The following is a 21,394-nucleotide window of genomic DNA, read 5'->3' on the forward strand; positions in this document are numbered from 1 at the left end:
TGGTAATATAAAATGGGTCAAATGAGCGTAAACATTAAAATATTAAAAGATCCAAAATCAGCCAACATATCCAATAAACACTTAAATAAGTCTTGTTCACTTAACCAATATTTAGCAAATGTATTGTGCACCTTAGTTTCATGCTTTAGACAGTCAACAACGCACAAAACACATTGTGGTCGACACAGACCATGTTTGTTCCTGTTGGAAGTGAAACAGTATTTCTGGGTTGTATTATACGGAACACATTTTTCCCTTTTTTGCCGATTTTGCATGTTATGATTTGCGTTTAGCGATTCTATCTGCGACAAGAACATCAGACCAGACCTGCAACTCATTTGTGACTTTATGTCTGTTTGCAATGACAGCCACATTAGTTCAGTGATAGTACTGTCTCCCAAAGCCATTATGTGTGATTAAATCTCAATAATAGACTGATAAATACTGTCTGTTAATATACTGCCACATCATGAGACTGTTCATCATTACACCGTTTACTCTCTGCCTCAGACGTCTCAGTTGCTCAGCCAAAACATCCCAGTGATATAGACACACGTGTTTGCGGTGGTGCACGAGCAAATCGCATCATTGACAGACACACAGAATCGGAGGCTTTGTGTGAAATCCCCTTGTTGTGGGGGGAGGGGGCAGACAGAGATTAGTGATCACATGTGTCCCCCCCCTCACCCGCTTAAAACCTGTTGGAGAGAGGAAGTCATGAGCGTACACAGGAAGTGTGCCTGTGTCAAACAAAACGATCCGGTCGTCTATGCTCCAGAGTCCAGACAGTTTCATTAGGGATGACTCGGTGATTTGAGGGAGAAGTGACTGGAAGGCCTGAGGGTTCTGCTGTATGTTACAGATTATCCCCATTACTGCCATGCTGTTTCTCTTCTTTACCACTCTGCCATGCAATTAGCAGGGGCCATATGTAGTGCTCACTGCTTCCTACACACTGAGCAGGTATCTGTGGATCACTTCGCTTAACTTTTGCAAAATCTGTTCGTTTGGGACGAGCTGCAGTATCCTGCAGGGCTTCAGAAGGGTTTCGAGTTTAATAACGATAAAAGCATTTAAAAAACAGTTTGAACATATAAGAACATTTTCATGTTTGTACATCAATGTATTTGTATGAAATAGTATATTTTTACATGAATATAATTTGGTATACCAGCATTTAGCATCAAATGAGTTTTGATAAAAAAATGTCATTTATTCCTGTGACGGCACAATCGGTATCGCATGATCCTTCAGAAATAATTTGCTGAATTGCTGCTTAGAAAACATTTGTTATTGTCAATGTTGAAAATATTTGTGCTCCTTAATATTTTTGTGGAAACCATTGTATTTTACCCCCTCAGGATAAAAAAAAAAAAAACAGCATTTATTTGAAATAGAAATAATTGATTACACTAAAAACGTCTTTACTGTCACCCTTAGTTAAATTAATGCATCCTGATTCTGGAAAAAAAAGGCACTGTGATGTCATTAACATACACAAACCACACATATCATTATCATAATCATAAATATTTGCACAGTAGCTGGCTTGTATGTCTGATTATCTTTCCAGTATTTCTAGTGTCATTCCGGTGTATATAATTGTGGACTACATCTTCATGGAGTTTCAGAGGCTGTAGCGGATTGTTTATAATCTATTAATGACCACTCATTTGCATTTAGACATGAGGGAACAGTCCGGAGGGGCACGGGGGAACACAGAGGTCCCAGTGTCAGCAAACTAATTAGTTTGGACTGGCCTGAGTTAATTAGGAGTGGCTTTGAATCCAGCATCAGAAAATATAAATAAAACATCATCTGAAAATGAACAACTAAAACATTGTTTTCCCATAGGAATGTAGTTTCTCTTTGAGATTCGGTTATTGATTCTGTGCAGGTGACTGCAGATGTGCAAAATGCAGGAGGAGTTGTGAGCGGTTATGGTTTTGGGTATGTTTTATTATGTATGGATTTTTGATATTACTCGCTTGCGCTCTCTTACCTTCACTTTTTTCTCACTTTCATCTTAAGATTAAAGATTTATTCATGTGAAAAACATTTTAAATAATTTAAAGAATCTTTAAGGATCCTTTTTGTGTATTCCATGCTGGTTCTTCTCGGAACCATCAATGGCAATAAAATAAAAAAAAACATACAATGAACAACTTTCAGTACATTTTCAGTTCAGATTTGTATTCCAAATGATGATGATATGCTTTGTAATTTAAAATGTATGGAATTAAAATCATTAAATTCTGAGATTTTAGGATGTTTTATTTGTTTATTAGATTTTTATTAATTACTGTGATTTTTATATACATTTTTGAAAAATAATTTAGAAAAATAAATAAGAAAACAGTGAGACTTATCTCTTGTTGAACGTAATTACTTTGTTCTGAATCAGATCTTTCCTTTACTCATAGTTTTCCATGGCATGATACTGGAGATGTTTAGCCTACTAAAAATAATTACTTGTTATAAATACCAGTGGTCAAAAGTGATTTAATAATGCAACATTTACAACTAAGCAGATCTTGCTGGTCAATGCTTTAAGTGTACTTCTTCATTCCTCACTCTGGTGTAATTATAGCGTGTAGCTGAGCACGATTAAATGAAACCGATGAGTGGCCGTGAAGTACAACCCTGTTCCCCATTTAATTTGTCGAGAATTTACTGTTTCCTGTGATCCAGTAGAGAGAGTGCTCCAGTGCTCGGCCTTCGGTCAGCTGAGCTGATTCTTACTGTCCTTGGGCCCATGGGCCTCAGAGGGCTGGGGTTTGTTTGACAGCTCAGATATGTAAACCGCAGCTCTCAGCTAAAAAAGAGACCTGTAATTGTTGTCATTGCCCAGAGTATGAATCCCCCTTTGCCTGTGTGCAGCTTCTTTGATATTGAAATTCGAGCCACCATTGTGTAAAAATCATGAGCTCAAACAGGAAAATGCTTCCATGCACACTTCCTGCAAGATAAGGTTACATTCCCAGTGTCTCTCGGCATTAAATTCATTGCAGGCTATTTCGATCCTTCCCATAATCACATTACCCACTATTACACATTTTCATGTTAGTTAGGTTGCAAATGAATCCTATTTATGCTTACATGTGTCGTTTCAGAGAGCATAGATTATACTGTGTAATGTGTGTGTGTGTGTGAAAGCTTTTGATTTGTGTAAATTATACGTTTGAATAGGGTGCAATACGCTGAATCGCTAAGCTAATCACTTGTTGATGTCAAGTTAAATATTGCATGAAATTCAATGCAGAAGTGGATGATCCCAGCATGCTTGGCTTGCGCGTGACATGACAGGATTTGAAAATTTCTTGTTAAAGCTTGTTTGACTCTCACTACTGCTATTTGCGCAATCGCTTTGATCTGTTGGATAAACAAACAGTTTAGATGTGAACTGCTTATTCTGAATTAAAATGATGAAACCTAACGCACTATACAACCTTGATGGAGTCTCTCTGCAGCGTTGCTAGATGTTTCCTAGATACAGTACTGTAAGTTTTATGCAGATTTTCTAACATGAAGCTGTGAGGGTCTTTTAGTTTGTCCTGAGGGTTATCAAATGGAGGCCTGTGGGTTTGTGGTCTCTAAACTGGATTGTTCCTGCTGCCTCGTGACAAGAGTTTTGTGGGTTTTAGTCCATGTGTCACTCTTAGCCTCAAAGCTATTTTTATGTAGGTATTCTCATAAATGTTGACAAAATAAACTTGTAGATGATATACACATTTTTATATTTTTATATACATATACAGTTTTATTTCAATTGGCTTTTTTTCTGAATTCATCATCAGCAATTAAAATATTTGAAGAATTTTAAGGGAATAAAGACAGAAAAACAGTAAAATAATTTGAATTTACTCAAGTTGTTTATTTGCCATAATATTTTTTTTTTACAGTTTGCACACATTCACTCTTAGCTGCTAAAAATGGCTCCAGTAATGGTTCACATTCAGTTGTGAAGGAGCCTGTATTAATCACAAAAATAAAGATTATATTTTCAACTCCGAACAGCTAAATTATACAACAAGTTGAGTAGTTTGCATGAGTGGTTTTAACTGCTGATTGTTTAATATTGCTGAGATAAAACCATTGTCAAATATTTAATATTTGCTACTTATTACACATTTTTGCACACTGTCACCATGAAAACTGAAGTGGCGTTTCGTTTCGTTCCAGGCGATAAAATAGAATTTTTTTTGGCAGGGTTCCCTTTTGTTTTGGGGATATGGTCATTTTTCAGATCATCATATCGTCAGCCCGTGAGATCGACGATACACGATATTATCGTGCATGGGTGGAGCAAGAGAGAGACTCTTTGTTCTTGTCATAGCAGAACTATTTAGTGTTTTAAACCGCGCAGGTGCATGAGAGAGAACCTGTGGAATCACCAATAATCGAAAAAATATACTTTCAAACATACTCATAAACTAACGTTAAATATAAAAATATTGTATTTAGTTTGTATATAGTTGGACGCAACTGTCATTACGCGTTTCCTGTGACAAATTTGCTGCATCTGCACACGAAGTTATCAGTCAAATGTTTTGCAAAATTAGTCGACGGTGAAAATCAATAGTAACTTTCATTTAACACTAATATTGGACATAAACATGCTAAATATAAAGTATTTTGAAAGCAATTTTGTGTAGCTTGTCAGTGAACTACGACTCTGTGTGGTAAATGTCCCCCTGAACCAGTGTTGCCAAGTCCACGGGTTGAAGCAACCCCAATAGCGTGGTATTTAGCCCCTAAAATGCGAATTTTACCAAGGCAACCCTGCCAAAAAACATGTATTTTATCCCTTGGATGCAATTTTTTATCGGGGAGCCCCCTGAAAACGCGATTGGGCTAGTTTTGGACTAGTTTTGAGAAGCAACTGGGCAGGCTTTGTCGTGAAAACCTGGCAACCCGGATCTGAACGCACGTGCTGGAGATATACTACTATATCGAGATATATCGCATTCGATTTTTTGCACAGCCCTACTCAAACAGTTTCTTGCCTTCCTTGTCAGTCTTCGACATGCGTTCACGAGCATACCACAACATAGAGGAAATTGTTGAATTAAGTCGTTATATTTGTTTATTCTTGTAGCTTCGTTAAATTTTGGTTAAACCAGTGATGTCACATGGACCATTTTAATGTTGTCCTTACTACCTTTCTGGGCCTTGAATGTGGTAGTTCCCTTGCTTTCTATGGAAGGTCAGAAAAGTCTCGGATTTCATTATAAACAAATTTATTTGTGTTCCGAAAATTAGGTCTTATGGGTTTGGAACAACATGAGGGTGAGTAATTAATGACGGAATTTTTTTTAATTTGGAGTAAACTATCCCTGAACAGAGAGCTACATCATGAAGTAATATTTTAGCCATGTCTAATTATAATATATTATTCATTGTGTTTACGGCCATGCTCTCATGCACACCGAAGCCTAAATAAGCCTAAATGTCCCATTTCAACTTCCTGTTTCAGTGGGATTTATGTCAACACAGGAAAGAAAATTGTGTTAAACTATTTCTTGGTCTTTAATGCTGTTTTGCCCTCTGTCCCACTATCTGGACTCATTGTTGCCTTCATGATCAGAGCATCTATCTTTCTTGTATCTGTTTACTGTGCATGGCTTAATTTTGTTGTGCTGGAGGATGTTGCTGCCTTGCAGGAAGCAATGATATGAAATATGACATGTGGGTCGCTTGATTATTGTCTTCTGAAAGGAAATATCTTTAACTAAATGTGAAAGGCGCAATTTCATCAGCCCGATATTCAAACTGCATTTCACCCTTCCTTCAGATCATGATGTTTGTTCTGTTGATTTAATTCTGCTGCTTCCTTTTCACTGTCTTTTTTTTTTAATTTGCCTCTTTATCTCTCTCTGTTTATGTAGCCAGACACTCATATAACTCTCTCAATAATAATAGATGATTTCTGTAAATGCCGAGCTGTTTTGCTCTTAAGAAGCAAGTAGTTACCTTGAATGCATTAACAGCCGTGTCCCTTTTCCGATACCGTGTCCCCTTTAGCCTCGTCCAGACACAAAACATCTGTAAACTGTTGCATTTTCAAAATATAGCAAGATGGGAAAGTGTGATGTCATTAAAATGGACCAGGGTTTATTTGAGTTCAATATTATATTGCACTTATTGCCCTTGGTGCAAAACTTTTCCTGCACAGTTTGTATGCTTATTTTTGAGAAGAGGCCTTTTGTTACTTTTCGAAGGGACCACTGACCTAGCAACCGTTCTAAACACCCTAGCAACCTCATTTCAGTTCTTTGGCAACTCCCCAGAAGTGTTGTGGTGCCAGGATAAGATGCACAGGCTTGAGCCACTCACATCTTCAAAGAAATTTGGTCACACTTTAGTTTGGGGACCAATTGTTACTATTAACTATTACTTTTGCCTCAATAGACTCCTAATTTGCTGCTTATTGTTGGTTGGTAAGGTATTTGTTAAGTTTAGGTATTAAGAGATCTAAAATATGGTCATGTAAAATAAGGCGTCAATATGTGCTTCACAAGCACTAACAAACAGCCAATATGCAAGCAACTAGTTAATAGTGAGAACTGGCCTCTAAACTTAAGTGCTTTTACTAATTTATAAGTGCCGTTTTATTTGTGACGCTGCTATAGTTGCTGTTTGTTTTGCTGTGTCCATAGCTGAACCATGATCGCATCCTTTGACCGTAATGCTTTGAGGAACAGTGCCTTTTGTCGTTTTGCTTATGGGAAGCCAGTGTATGCTTGAGAATTGTATTGCCATTAAACCAGTCAAACATTAACTGACAGGAAGTGAAGAGAGAGAAAAAAGTGTGAGCGAGATGAAAATAGAAAGACAATGATGGTGAGGTTGTAGCAGTGATCTCATTTGCTGTCTGTTCCTCCTGACTGCCGGTGTTGTGTTGAGCCGTCTGCTGAGGCAGTGAGACATGGAGATAGGGAATCTAGGAGATGGAGGAAGAGAGCAGTCAGCTGAGGCGGTGTAGATGGCCATCTGTCACGGGTCTCCTCTCACTCAGTGCTGATAACAACCTCTGCTCACCCAGTAGGAATATTCAATCTTCTCCGTGCACCAGTCATGGACTCGCCCTCTCCTTGGAAACGGCCCACATAAAGGATAAGATACAAGTTTTTGTTGACACATTCTTTTTTACATCTGCAGCATTATTCCCGATAGCCCTGCCCTGCTTTTCACGAAACAGCTTCTGATTGGCTTTGATTGTGTAACGTCAGGAGGCTGATTTGTGTTCGTTGTCAGCAGAACGATTACTTGTTGCAGGAAGCTTGTCTAGTTTGGACATTGTGATAGACTCATATCTCAGATTCAGGAAAGTTGCCAAAGTAAATAGGCTCGGGAACATTATGAGCAGCGTTAGCCTCAGACAGTACGCCCACAAAACACCCACAGACCGTTCACGGACCATCTGACGCTGACTGCACTCAAAAACAGCAAGAAAGGACTGAAGTCACCTCTATTCCAGTGTATTGGCTGCAATAGGGGTTTTCAAATGTGTTGATGCCAAGAAATGTTATTTTAGTATCGTTGAGATGCCAGTAGCGGTTTTTTTTTAATACTTTAAATTACTTTATATTTTCTATTGCCTGTTTCATTTTCATTTTAGTTGACGTTTGAATTTTGTTTTGTCATTTTTATAAGTTTGTCTATAGTTTTCATTTCTTTTTGTTTTTAAACATTTTTGTAACAATTCTAAACCGATTTTAATGCATCAAATTAAAAGAAAAGAAAATGAGAAGTACTGCCTTGGCAAACAGACACATTTTTTCAAATTATTTTTTTTAACAATTATAACCCTGATGCCCCAGAAGTGATTAATTTTCATGAAAACAAAAAAACAAAACACATATAATGTGAGGGGGAATTTATGTATTTTTATTTTTTGAAGATTATATAATTGCCTAACCAGAGAAATGGTCTTAAAGTTGTACTAAAACCAAAATAAAATAAAACAAATGATTTGCTATTAATATAGTAATTGCTAACCAGTCTTAAGAAAACTGTAAAAATAAATAAATAAATTCATTAATTGAATACAGATTCCTATACAATGAACCGAGCTGAAGTATTCTCTCCTATATATATAAAAAAAAATTCCATTAGAGCTTTCAAGAATGTTTATTTTGTGAGCAAAAAAAAAAAAAAAATCATACATTGTTCTGTCCAGTTTCAGTTTCTCCTCCCCATTCTCAAGCAATTGTGGTTTATTGCTTTACATGTAGGCCAATCGAGTCTCTCTTGCAGTGGACAGTTCATAGCAAGATTAAACTGCAAAGTGGACCAGACTTTGTCAAAAGTCTTGCTAAACAAGGAAATGAGAAGATTCATATATAGTAGAGAGAGCACTAGGTATCAACAAAGACAGAAACATCCTGCATTCCCAGGTAGAAGACTGAAAATCTTTGGCGAGGGGAAGAGACAGTGAATGGCAGTTTCTATAGCTCACGTGATGCAACCGTGAGACTAAATGGAACCAAACCTGAATCTGTGTAGTCTGAGAGCAGAAAGAGGAATCATTTATTCAGGAAGCTCACAGCGTGATTGGAGCAGAAAGAAGCCACAAAGACAGCTGCCATGTTCTCTGTGCCCAACACTTTTTTTTATTAAGCTTGACAGTGTTATCAGAGGTTTATGTGTTTATGTTAACATGCGCTCAATGAGATAGAGGGGGGCCACATTATTTGAGCACACTGAGTGATCTGTATATACCTCAAACTTCACTGTGCTGTTTTTTCCTCTAATCGTTCCTGTCAGATTACATTCAAGCACCAGGCATGCATTTGTCATCTCATTATATTATCCATGGACTCGTGGCAAGCTTGGAGACTGGCTCATTATTCTGGATCTGCCCACACACATGATGAAGCCTGCAGATCCATAACAACAATGTATTAGCACTTCATTCCTACTGTTGCCGTTTAAACATCCGCACACTTGACGTACTTGTGAATATTCAGCCACAAACACTAAGGGCTGGATTTCAGACTGCATTCGGTGACCTTTTGCCAGTTCAACAAAATTGTATTTTTTAGTTTAATTTTTAATCATGTGCTGCCATGTTCTGTTGGGTGCAGTGAAACAACAAAAGCAGAACGAAGTAGTACTAATTGGTTGAATAATAAGGAACAGACAGTGATGCTGACCATCATATGACACTGAAGACTGGAGTAATGATGCTGAAAATGTAACTTTGCATCACATGAATAAATTACACTTCAAAATATATAAAAATACAAAACCGTTATTTTAAATGTGATAATATTTCACAATTGAACTTTTAGCAAATAACTGAAGCCATGGTCAGTAGAAGAGATTTAAAAATAAATAAGTAAATGTTCTCTAAAATATCTTACCTCTTTAAACAGTAGTTAGTTGAAATGAAATGAGATATTTAAAAATGAAATGACTGTATTTAATTTCTCAATGTATTTGGCTACTATTTTTCATAAATACTTTTAAGTTATTTTTTAATTGTTCTAACCATGTTAATATGGAGATTCCCCTTATTTACAGGCATTATTGTTTTACTGTATTACTTTTTATAACATTCTGCCCTTCAATGTTTTGTCATTTCGTAAAACGGTGTATCCTGTTAACATGATTTGTCATCAAAATATGACTATATGTTCGGAGCTGCTACAAAGGACACTTCCTCTGGTGTGTAATTGAAGGACTCTTGTCTGTTTCCAGTTGTGCCGGAAAACAGCCTGTGTTCTGTCTGAACAACTAATACTGACTTTATCTCAACGTTTCTTATTTCCACCCTTTCCAATGCTACAAATCATCCATGCAAGGCTAATTGTGTTGTCACTGCAACAAAAACAATCAATCAATAGTTCACCCAAAAATGTAAAACAATTGTGTAATTTACTGCCCCTCATGTCATTACAAACCCATAGAAGTTTGTTTTTCCAGTAGAGCACACAAGGTGAATTTCTGAAGGATCTCAAATCAAATGTGGTGTTGTTAGATGCATCTCATCAGGTTTGACGTCAGTGACAGAAAGCATCATTAGTTCTCGAATGATCAATCATCACTGATGTCAAACTATTCCTTTAAAATTACCCTCACATTGAGTCATTTCTCATCAGCTATATCTGTAGAGTGAGGTTATGTGTTCTTCAGATGTTTTTCTTGTGTATGACACATAAAAACCTGCACCCTTTAAGTGTAATCATTTCTGATGAATATTTTGAAATGGCTTTTTCCTTTTAAACCATCTTAATTTTAAAATGGCTGGTATGTATATGAACAACAGTCGTATCCCAGAGCATGTTTTAAGAGTGATGTGCTGTGGGCAAAACCAGGTCACCTAGTGTGAGGTCTGACAGCGGGATGTCACTGTTTTTGACCAAAAATAAGAGTTTGAAAGATTGTATTTACGTGTGTGGTTTTTTTTTGTAAAATAATAAAAAGTATTGTTATGAAGACCATTGTAAATCTTATAATTTTGAGTTTGCAATAAATGTAGCAATTGAAACCATTAATTTTCTTGTTTGATATTCTGCCTCTATACATTACTATAAACCTACCATAAAAATTACAGACTCTTCATTTATTTATAAGTGGGCAAACTTACAAAATCAGCAGGGGATCAAATAAATATTTTCCCCACTGTATGTGTGTATAATATATATATATATATATATATTACACACGCACACACACACATTTACATATGTATACACACACATATTAATACAAGTACACTAAAATTGTGTAGTGCAAACAATTTTATACAATTGCATAAGGTGTGTTTAATGTTAAAATCCAAAACTTTTATTTACAGGTTTACCAAAATTATATCCTCCATTTATGATCATTGGTGATGCTAGGCCATTTTTGATTGCTCAGCCCCCCTACAAATTTTGCAATTGGCTCCATAAACTGCACACAAATTCGTGATCAATTCAGGCCCCTTTAAATTTCATATTAAATGGAGGCAGACTTCGATCGGCTCCTCCCCGTCTTTCAGTGCATTCTTCAATCTGCAGACCGAGGACAAGGTGTGTGTTTATTGATAGATTGTTATAATATCTGCATCTGTGCAGTTCTGTGTTATAAATGCAATTCACAAAGTATCATGGGGGAGCAATCAGTTTTCCATCTCCTGTAAAGTTTTTGCTGCGTTCACCTCACACCACAGCTGTTTCCTCCAGCGAAAATGAAGCCCTTTTACACATACTGTATAAACATATACTATATAAAACAATCATGTTGCCATTTTTATTTGAAAATGTTACTTTTAATGTAAAACACATTAATTACAGTGCATGTGGCAAATAGGTTTTTATACTTGAGCTAAAGAAAAATGGTTGTACTAGAAATGCAAATGCAAAAGTACAATTTTGTGTTTGTACAGGTGTGTGTGTGTGTGTGAGAGATCAGGATTCAGGAAGACTTGTATTTGGCTACTTATATTCAGTACTCAAATGCTATACCTACTGTATCTATGCAATACAGTGGAATACTCCAATTAGTTTAGTTTACCACCCTATAAGTCAATAATTTATTTTATTTTTACATATACTGTATAATTTTTTTTATTATTATTATACCCTCATTGGGGGCTGAGACCCCCTAAAACTAAAATCTTACAATCGCCCCTGTCTGTGATGATATCCAGATTTTTGTGTAGTCTTGGACTTTTGGACCCCGATGTATTTTTACTAAAGCATTTTATCATATGAAAAATGTCATGAACATATTTTGATCAGAACTTTGAATAGATCCGCTTAACCATCCATTTCATACAGATTCATGGAAAAAATGTAACTTGTCACACCTGCTGTTTTCGCATATGTTGCTTAATTTTACATGACCAGCTAATCATGTGTGCTCTACAGATTAACTTGTTTTGACCTTTTACTCGACTAAAACTGGCCATCATGACTGTGTGCAGTAATATATAGAAAGATGACTGGATGAACGGTTTCGATGTGTAGCATGGCTGAAATTCCCCTTAATAACAGAAAGACAGTAACCAGAAGGGATTTAGCACACGGTCCCCTCCGTTGCCATCTCCATGGTAACAGCGCAGGGCTGGAGACATGAGTAAAAAGCACAGGAATGATTAAAGATAAAGAGTGTGTCCTTCTGTTGCTGCACATGCTCTCATACTTATTGGGTCCTCACCATTACAGTTCAGTTCAGATGAAAAACAATGAGCTTTCACACACTCACCCACTCACTAATCATGGCACATTGTGCCAAAGGGCTCTTTGTTGCAGAGCTTTTCTCTGCCAAGCACTGATATTAGTACCATTTCTGCCTCATAATGCACACAGGACTGAAAATGCTAAACGAGCGTGTGCTAGTTTTCTTTTGTTCCAAATGTAATGCTGCTTGTTGTTTTGAGGTTTTGAAGTTGTAGGGTTTTTTTTTTTGCATTATAAATGATGAAAGGTTCTAAGTAGAAGTTGTTTGGGTGACTCATGAAGCCTATCAAGAAAGAACACAACTGAAACCTATTTTGTCACAAAAGAATTATACTCGAAAAATAAGATGATAATTTACATGAAAAACGTAAGGTAATACTTTAGTATAGGGACTAATTCTCAGTATTACTTAATTATTAGCATGCCTAATAATAACATATCAGCTGTTTATTAGTACTTATAAAGCATTTATTCTGCATGACCATAATCTACATTTCTAATCCTACCCAATACTTAATCTTAAAAAACACCTCACTAAATATTAAAGGAACACTCATTTTCCAGCTCCCCTAGAGTTAAACATTTGAGTTTTACCGTTTTCTAAACCATTCAGCCGATCTCCGGGTCTGGCGGTAGCGCTTAGCTTAGCATAGATCATTGAATCCGATTAGAACGTTAGCATCTTGCTCAAAAATGTCCAAAGAGTTTTGATATTTTTCCTATTTAAAACTTGACCCTAATCTAGGGGAGTTGGAAAATGAGCCTATTTTTTTAAAAAATGGAGTGTTCCTTTAAAAATCATCAAATTTGCAGTTTGACCTCTTCAACCAGGAAAACAGTTAATACTTCAAAGATGAATAACAATGACAATTTGTACTTGGATAGCCATTGTTAAGTGTCGTGAAGACAGAAAGGGTCTGTTTGCTCAGAGTTATTTGACTCTACCTGAAGAAGGGATGGAAATACAAGAGCATCATCCCAACTTATGTTTTTTATAAAAATTGCTTACTATCCATTGACAAGGCAGTTGTAAAAAAACTAGTTCTACATCTTCTGTTAAATGAACAAGCATCCAAAAATGGTGCAATATTATCCATTTAAACAGCCTATTACTATTAGAAGCCTTTATCCATTGTCTCAGAGCCAGCTGGTAATATAGCAACCCTCTTACATTACAATCATAACTGACCTATAAATAATATCACAGCAGGAAAAAGACAACCCTTCTCAATGCTTAAGGGTGGAATTAACCAGCTGAGAAATATTAAGCATTAAAAACAATAATTAACGCGGTCCTGTAGTTAAATCACAAAAAATGTCTAATTTCCTTTCCATGTAGCTGTGCTTCATCTTCTGAGAGGTTTCTGAAGTTTGCTGTGTTATTAAAACATTTTAACAGTCAGTTCCTTGAGACTTTGTACCTGTTATTTTAGTTTCTGTTGAACTGAATGGTAAGCAGTGTTCTCAAACTTTTTGTCCTCTTTTCTCTCTTCCACAGAATGAGAAACCGCTTGGTCATTCTGCAAGCAGGTCCAGCAACATTTCAAAGGTATGAAAATCCATTTCCTTTTCCTCTTCTACTGAGAATGAGTGAGTGGCTTAGCTTTCTAGGGGGTCTGCACCTGCTGTCTGCAAATACTTTCATTCTCTTTAGGAAGAAAACAGACAGCAGACAAAATAAAATGAATAACCACAAGGGCTTATTTTATGCTTATGTAGACTTTCAATAGTTATTTATTTTTCAGGTCAAGGAAGCTTTGTACTTTATTATCCAATCTTGAATTCTTCTTTCCGTATTTAAAGGACACCTGTTTATCTGTCTGATATTTAATGAACACCATGTGACATGGACTTGAAACAACAAGTGCTCATCCGCTGTATATACTTTAATGAGTTCTTTTACCGTAACAAACCTCTGTAGTAAATGGGCCAGTAGTTACCCTTAAATGCCTATCCCACTAAACTGGATGTGTTATTATCTAGGTAGCCACGTATAAACATGTTGATAGGTTAACCAACTCCAACTCGCTCAGCAAGATTCTCCTCAAATCTTTTGCCTTTTGATCATAGTTAGTCTGATATAGAATAATATGTTAAGGCACTACAGCAGTCCTTGCAGCATTAAGAATATAGTGTGTACCTGCTTTGTTAATTTCAGAAAGCACCATCAGGTAGCTAGAAGCATCTGTTTGCATACATTAGTTGAAAGAGGACCTAACTAAGCTTCCAAAGCAGGAGACATTAAAACCTTGTTTTTATTCTCATTTAACTGCAGGAAATTATTAGACATCCATTTTTTAATATCATGTACACATTTCAATAACACATCAAATGAAACCGCCGAAATCAAGTCTTACTGGTAGAAAAAAATTGAGAATCATTCACATAACAATGATATGAAATACTGTATTTAGTTACAGCACATTGCTGGGTCAAGCTGAGTTTTTTTCAGCAGAATTGCACAACTGCATGTTTAAAACTGGCTGGAACAACACCTTTGGCTAAAGAGTTGTTCACTATAGCCACTATAACTGTTACAATAGGACTAATAGTTGGAAAAACATCCTTTAAAAGATGTGCAGGAATAATATATAATTTAGAACCAAAACACTTATAGTAGAGACAATATCATCTAGCCGATATGATAAAAACAGGAAGAAGAGAAGATAAACAACTTGTGGTACAAAGCAACTGAAAAATGAAGAGTTTCAAAAGGAGCAATGAAGGTCCTGATCGTATCAACTGTTTTAGTAAAATAGTTAGAAAAATTCTCACAAAGCCTCGAAGAGGCCTCAGATAAATTCATAGTTAGTTTTAAAAGAGAAACAATCATATCAAACAAAGCTTTTGGTCTATTCACATTATCAGCAATTAACTGACAGTAATAATAACTAGATTTTGCATGTTTTACTGCTGTTTGATAATTAGAGAGACATAACTTTAAGATATTAAAGGAAACTTGTAGCTTAACTTTTTTCCACTTTCACTCTGCTTTCCGACATTGTCTAAGAGCACGGGTGGTTTCATTTAACCAGGCTGGCCAACACCCTTTACCCTTTTATGCTCAAATGGAGAAAGAGTGTCCAAAGATGTAGAACAAGCTTTATAAAATCCTTCAATCAGACTTTGTTTGTTTTATTAAGAATATAATTGGTAACATGTAAAGAATACTGTTCATAAAACAAACTTGCAGTGTTAGAATAAATAACTCGGGTTATTTAAAAAATTCAGGTAAAAAAAAAGTGGATAATGATCAGACAAACATACCTGAATTAACATCCATGTTTGAGATCAAAAGGCCACGGGACAACACCAAGTCAAGTGTATGACCCAAATTATGAGTTGGGCCACATACATTTTGTAAAATTCTTTTATGTAAAAAAAGAGTTATGTCCAATGACCAATAGACTACAAAAAGGAATATTAAAATCCCCAGTGATTAGTAATCAAAAGTGAAAGTGACATGACATACAGCTGTGGTGGCCCATACTCAGAATTTGTAGTCTGCATTTAACCCATCCAAAGTGCACACACACAGCAGTGAACACACACACACACACACACACCGTGAACAGACACCCAGAGCAGTGGGCAGTCATTAATTCTGCGGCGTCCAAAGAGCAGTTCGTGGTTCAGTGTGTTGCTCAAGTGCACCTCAGTCGTGGTATTGAAGGTGGAGAGAGTGCTGTACATTCACTCCCTTCACCTACAATTCTTGCCAGCCCTAGACTCGAACCAGCAACCTTTGGATTTACGAGTCAGAATCTCTAACCATTAGGCCATGACTTCCCCATCTATTAGCCCAAGTCACCAGATCAGACAGAAAATTGACAAATAAAATCCTTATTTCGTTTAGGGGTCCTGTAAACCAAAGCACATAGTACAGGCCCCTTTACTTTAACCTTCAATAGCTGGACTTCAGAACTTGAGAAAGTATCAGTGGGCACAGTCTTATATTTAAAACAGCTTCTAAAAACAGTTGGAACTCCACCACCATGTCCAGAGGCCTGTGGAGAACAAAAAAAAATGGAGGAGCAATCTCAACAAGAGGCATCAAGTCACCATGTTTTAACCAAGTCTCAGTAATAAATAAGTGAATGAATGAATGAATAAATGAATGCGATGTAAGTAAAGTCTGCTTTATGGTCAATAAGACAATAAAGACAATAAATAAGTAATTTAGAATAAAATGTATTCAATATTTACCTAGCATTCACTAAGACAATATTAGCAGTAGTAGTACAGGCTGACCGCCAAAAGCTGAGAGGTGCATCTCTTAATGAAATGGTGTTCCTTTTTGTTGTTCCATTTCTTTTGATATAAAATAAAACCCACTTTGGACTTGGATTCCAACTAACTATTGGATTATTCCAAGCAAGCAGATTTGTTCTGCCCTACTAAATAACTCCTACCCAAAATTAATATTGATTTGACTATTTAAAAGCATGTAGCACTATGATAGTGAGTTCATGTTGGGATCAGGTCTGTCAGGCACATTCACTTTAACATGGATCGCTTCCTCTTAGTGGAGATTTGCTGCACTTCTGCGTAACATTGAGCTTCTTAACAGATAAACTCTTTACCTGAACTAATAGATGCCAGGGTCACCTGCTCTGAGAAACACTACACTGGTTTAGCTCAAGACATTCAGCTACTGAGGACTTTAGGTTCACGCTCGAGCCTTAAGCACTTTAAGGCCATTTTCACATTTGATTTAAATGCATGGTCTGGTTTGAGTCCTTATTTAGCACATTATAAATATGGTACCTGTAGATAGCATAATACCATCTCCAAACAGTGACAGAGTTCAAACAAAGCTTACCTTACCTTACATGAAGTTTGATGGACTTTGTACAGAATTAAAAAAAAATTTTGTAATTAAAAAATAATTAAACTTTTGTTCTAATAATTTAGTTTTACTGTGCTTTTAGGAGTCAACAGTTTGTATTCATTTACTTTTAGAGCCTCATGTATTGTAGCATGTTCAATTGGATGTTTACATGCACCAGAGAGCATGATCGGTGTTCACCCCCAGCGGAAAGAAATGTGTCATCATTCCAGAGCTCATTTGTCTCTGACAGGATAAATAACATGAGAGGTCCCATTACAGTTGTTATCAGTTCAGCGTCCGACACGCACTCATGCTGCATGACGAGGTTTTGACTGCTGAGAAACCCGAAGGGTCCTAATAGAGGTCCATGGGGTGTTCCTGTCAGCTCTGTCATTTCAGCCTTACATTAAGCAATCAAACAAAACAACACACACAACTGATCCATGTCAATGTTGTTATTACCCAGAATCCTCCTGGTTAGGTTCATACCTGCAGCCTTAAAGGAATAGTTCACTCAAAAATATAAATAAATTATTATTATATATATGTATGTATGTCTGTCTGTTTGTCTGTCTGTTTGTATGTCTGTCTGTATTTATTTATTTATTTATTTTTTTACATTTGTATCCATATAATGAAAATACATGTCTAGTTACGCAACATTGGGCGGGACCCTCTGTTTGCTGTGTGGCTTGCAGATCAAGTGTACTCAGTTTAAGTATGGTCTTGAAGTGGGTATGTCTTTGGTTCTTTAGAGAACATCTGTTTTGAACCCCTCTGCCTCATCACAACAAATGTCACATTTGATTGACAGACCATTCATATGGCAGCATCTGCATTCATTTCCATATTCATTCTGTAGACATATGCCTCAAATTGGGCAGATGATAATGTACAAACAATTAACTGCAGAGTTAATATGCTTCCACAAAACTGGTTCAGATTGAATAGTCTGGAAACAAAACATTGTTTGTCTTAATGTTTTTGAAATTAGTGCTGCTTATCATTCTGTTTCTGTATGGAACTTCTTCCTAATTTCCTTTTGATTGCTTTTTTAGACTCTGCTCAAATCCACCTCATTATGAAACAAACATTCAACTGCACCAAACTGGGGTTTTATCACTTATGCAATAATACTATTAAAGAAAAACCTACCATGTGTAATCATTTATTTCCTCATACACATTAACAGACCCTGAATTGACCTTTATTACCAGAGTTTCCATAATATGTTAGCAAGTTGCTAATTCACAATAAGTGCAGTAGTACCATGTTTTAGCAATTAATTCACTACATTTTACACTAGTGGTTCTCAACCAGGGCACTGGGTGATGACTTAAAATAAAACAAAGGGGAACATTAAAATAAACTAAACTGCAAAACTTTTTTTTGTCTAATTTAATTCACCCATCATTAACTTTTTTTCTTCATTGAAGAACCATTGTCCTCACTGTCTAGAAAAACCTGGATATATGTGATGTTTCCTAATTTAGAAGTGTGACTTCTAGACCTAGATAAGTCAAGAAATATATATATATAAAAATAACAAAAGTCATATATTGTGCATCCCAGGTATGGGTTTCATCACTATGTACGTTTCCGGCAAAGTATCCCCCATGATTCTGGAACATTTTGTGATTCTGTTTGTTATTCTTGTTGGACTTAAAACGGTTAAGTTTGTATATTAACCAAAATTTTCTGGCCTTTTGCACACTTGTGCTTGTTGCTGAGGGAAGGTTTTAGAGCGTGTAATCTTGGCCCAAGATGCTAGGTCACTGTACTCTGTGTGTGTGTGTGATGAATGGAGCCATGGAAAGAGGACGGCCTCATAGAATAACACCCGTCACTGGGAGCAATTTAGCCCTCTGGAGGTGGACCGCACACATAAAGATTTTACTTTAACAGGAAGGGCTTATCAAGGCTTGCTGAGTATATTTGGAGGCAAGGGCCTACTCTTCCTCTCTTGTTGTTTATCCCACATGTTCATTCTTTATCCTGTCTGTTCTCTGAAAACAGAACTGAAGTCACAAACATTTACTTTGAGGTTTGGTAGTCTGATGATGGTTCTTTCAGAAAAACTTAAGTGATTCATTTTTATTTTTTCGGAAATAATTTTGGGATTATGTTTTTTTTTTAAGTTATCTTATCCTCACCATGCAAGGCTTCATTTATTTGATCAAAAATAGAGTAAAAATAGCAATAGCATTATAGTGAAATATTATCAATTATCAGCTTTATGCAAATCAGCAACAACTAGATGGGGCGATTAACAATGGGAGTGAAGGCAGTGGAGATTGTGATACCATAAAAATTATGCAGGAAAACCATATCAGAATTTTGCGATTCATGCGTTGAGCTTGTTCATTATATGATGCATTTTGCATTGCTGCAGTTTATATACAAACATTTTCCCTGTCTATTGTTTTTTAGCAGCAAGAAAATCGAGACCATCTTATTTATACTAGCAAAACCTCTAATATAAAAGGATTAAATGTTAGGACATCCAGCAGCAGGAATGCCTGTTAGTGACCTGGCAACCTCGAGGGACAAATTTGCTGTCAGTGTGTACTAGGCATTAAAACATGCTGTCAACATCTTCACTAAATCCACATGCAGTGACAGCCTTGTTTATAAATTTCTGTTCTGGTTTCAGAAGCACTTGTTTCACAGCTTAGAATTAATATCAGTGCCAGGTTCATGATAGAGAATAAATGATTTTCTATTACCTCTAAATAACTCCCATAGTGTGTCTGAGAGAAGAGCTGCTGGCCTCCACAAACAAGGTTTTTTGTTATTATTTTTAATTATTTAAATGTGCACAAATTTACTGACAGGTAGATTGAATTTACAGACTGAAATATATTAGAGGCAAATTCCATAACCACAGGACTGGAATTTGCATAACCCATTACTAACGTTTATCTCATGTGTTGACATGCGCAAGTCTCTGTGCCTCATCTCTGTCCAATTTTCAGTAGTTGGTATGCTGTTTTGTGAAGAGTTTGTGTTGTTTTTGTTGACTCACATATGGCTGTGTGTGTATATCACATCTCAGAGGGAGTCTTCACAAACATGCACTCTGTCAGGCTTGAAAATACACCTTATCTTGTTGACTGGGTCTGCGAGGAGCCAGAGTGACTCACAGTTAATCACGTTTACACTGTCGTCACAACTCGACTAAGCAACACAGACATACACACATTTGGCACTTTATACTATTAAAAAAATGTGTATATACTATTTTACTAATACTGTTTTAATTACTATAAGATGTAAGTACTAGGTAAATGTGTATAGCATGTATTAAAAATGTAAATTAAGTAACACCTAAGAAGTAACACAGTTTGGTGATAGGGTTGCGAGAAATGAGTAAATGAATTCAAAATAAAAATGTTCATATAATATTTATTTTGATCTCTTGAGATAAACAATCAACATTTTCTGAATTTCCCAGGCCCTATTTTGTACCCCATTTGTGGAAAGTGTTTACATCTTCAATTCCCAAGTAACATAAACAGAAGAATTTCTGTATAAATGAGAGTGAATCATGACATTTTGTCTGAATTGAGGTGCTAATGGAAGGTGTTAGTAACACTATTATTTCATAATAGTTTCTTGGAATATTATTCATCACAGAATTTGTGTGACCGTGTGTGTCAGTTTGTGTATGAGTGTGTGTTTTTGTAGAGGGCAGATCCGGACACTCTATCCTGTATTGATCCCTGTCAGGCCCAGGGCTATATATTCTCTGTTTGTTACAGATAGAATCGATAGGTAATTAGTCTGGGGCATAAGTGATGGTATCAAACATTGTGTATGTGATCCATGCTGCTTTGATCCAAATGCCCAGGTAAAATATTAGTTTGTGTGTGTGTGTGTGTGTGTGTGAGAGAGAGAGAGAGAGAGAGAAATAGGTTTTAGGCAAGGATATTCCTTTTGTTGAAAATGTTTATTTTTATTTTACTTTTCAAGAAATTTAGGATTAAAGTTTAAAAATATTCAATTGCAATGATATATCTTCTTTCTGAAATCTGTTTTCATAAGTAGTCTTGCATACAATAAATTTAACCATTCACCATATATACCATTCAAATATTCGGAGTCTAAGATAAAAAGAAAATGTTTTTAAAGTCTCTCATGCTTAACAAGACTGCATTTATTTGAAAAAAAAGAGCAAAAACTGAAATAATGTGAAATATAATTACAATTTAAAATGAATTTTCTTTTTTAAATATATTTTAATGTGTAATTTATTAATGTTATGCAAAGCTAAATACTGCAAAGTATTAATTCATAAAAAAAAAAAAAGTCCCACCAACTCAAACTCTTACTGTGAGTCTTACCGACTCAAAACTTTTGAACAGTAGTGTATATGTGCCGAGTATCATGA

At 36.0% G+C, this 21,394-nt stretch overlaps 1 protein-coding gene across 6 annotated transcripts in view; it reads left to right on the plus strand.

The window, feature by feature from the left end:
- LOC132157317 (E3 ubiquitin-protein ligase MARCHF8-like) overlaps nt 1-21,394 on the plus strand; it is a 90,077-nt gene that overhangs the window by 54,314 nt on the left and 14,369 nt on the right. For all 6 annotated transcript variants that reach the window (XM_059566607.1, XM_059566608.1, XM_059566606.1 and 3 more), the window contains one exon: nt 13,672-13,722. In XM_059566607.1, the coding sequence (XP_059422590.1) occupies nt 13,672-13,722 (51 nt within the window). The remainder of the gene's footprint in view (nt 1-13,671; nt 13,723-21,394) is intronic.

This window comes from Carassius carassius, chromosome 14, assembly GCF_963082965.1.
Source record: "Carassius carassius chromosome 14, fCarCar2.1, whole genome shotgun sequence".
In the NCBI taxonomy this organism is placed as follows: Eukaryota; Metazoa; Chordata; class Actinopteri; order Cypriniformes; family Cyprinidae; genus Carassius; species Carassius carassius.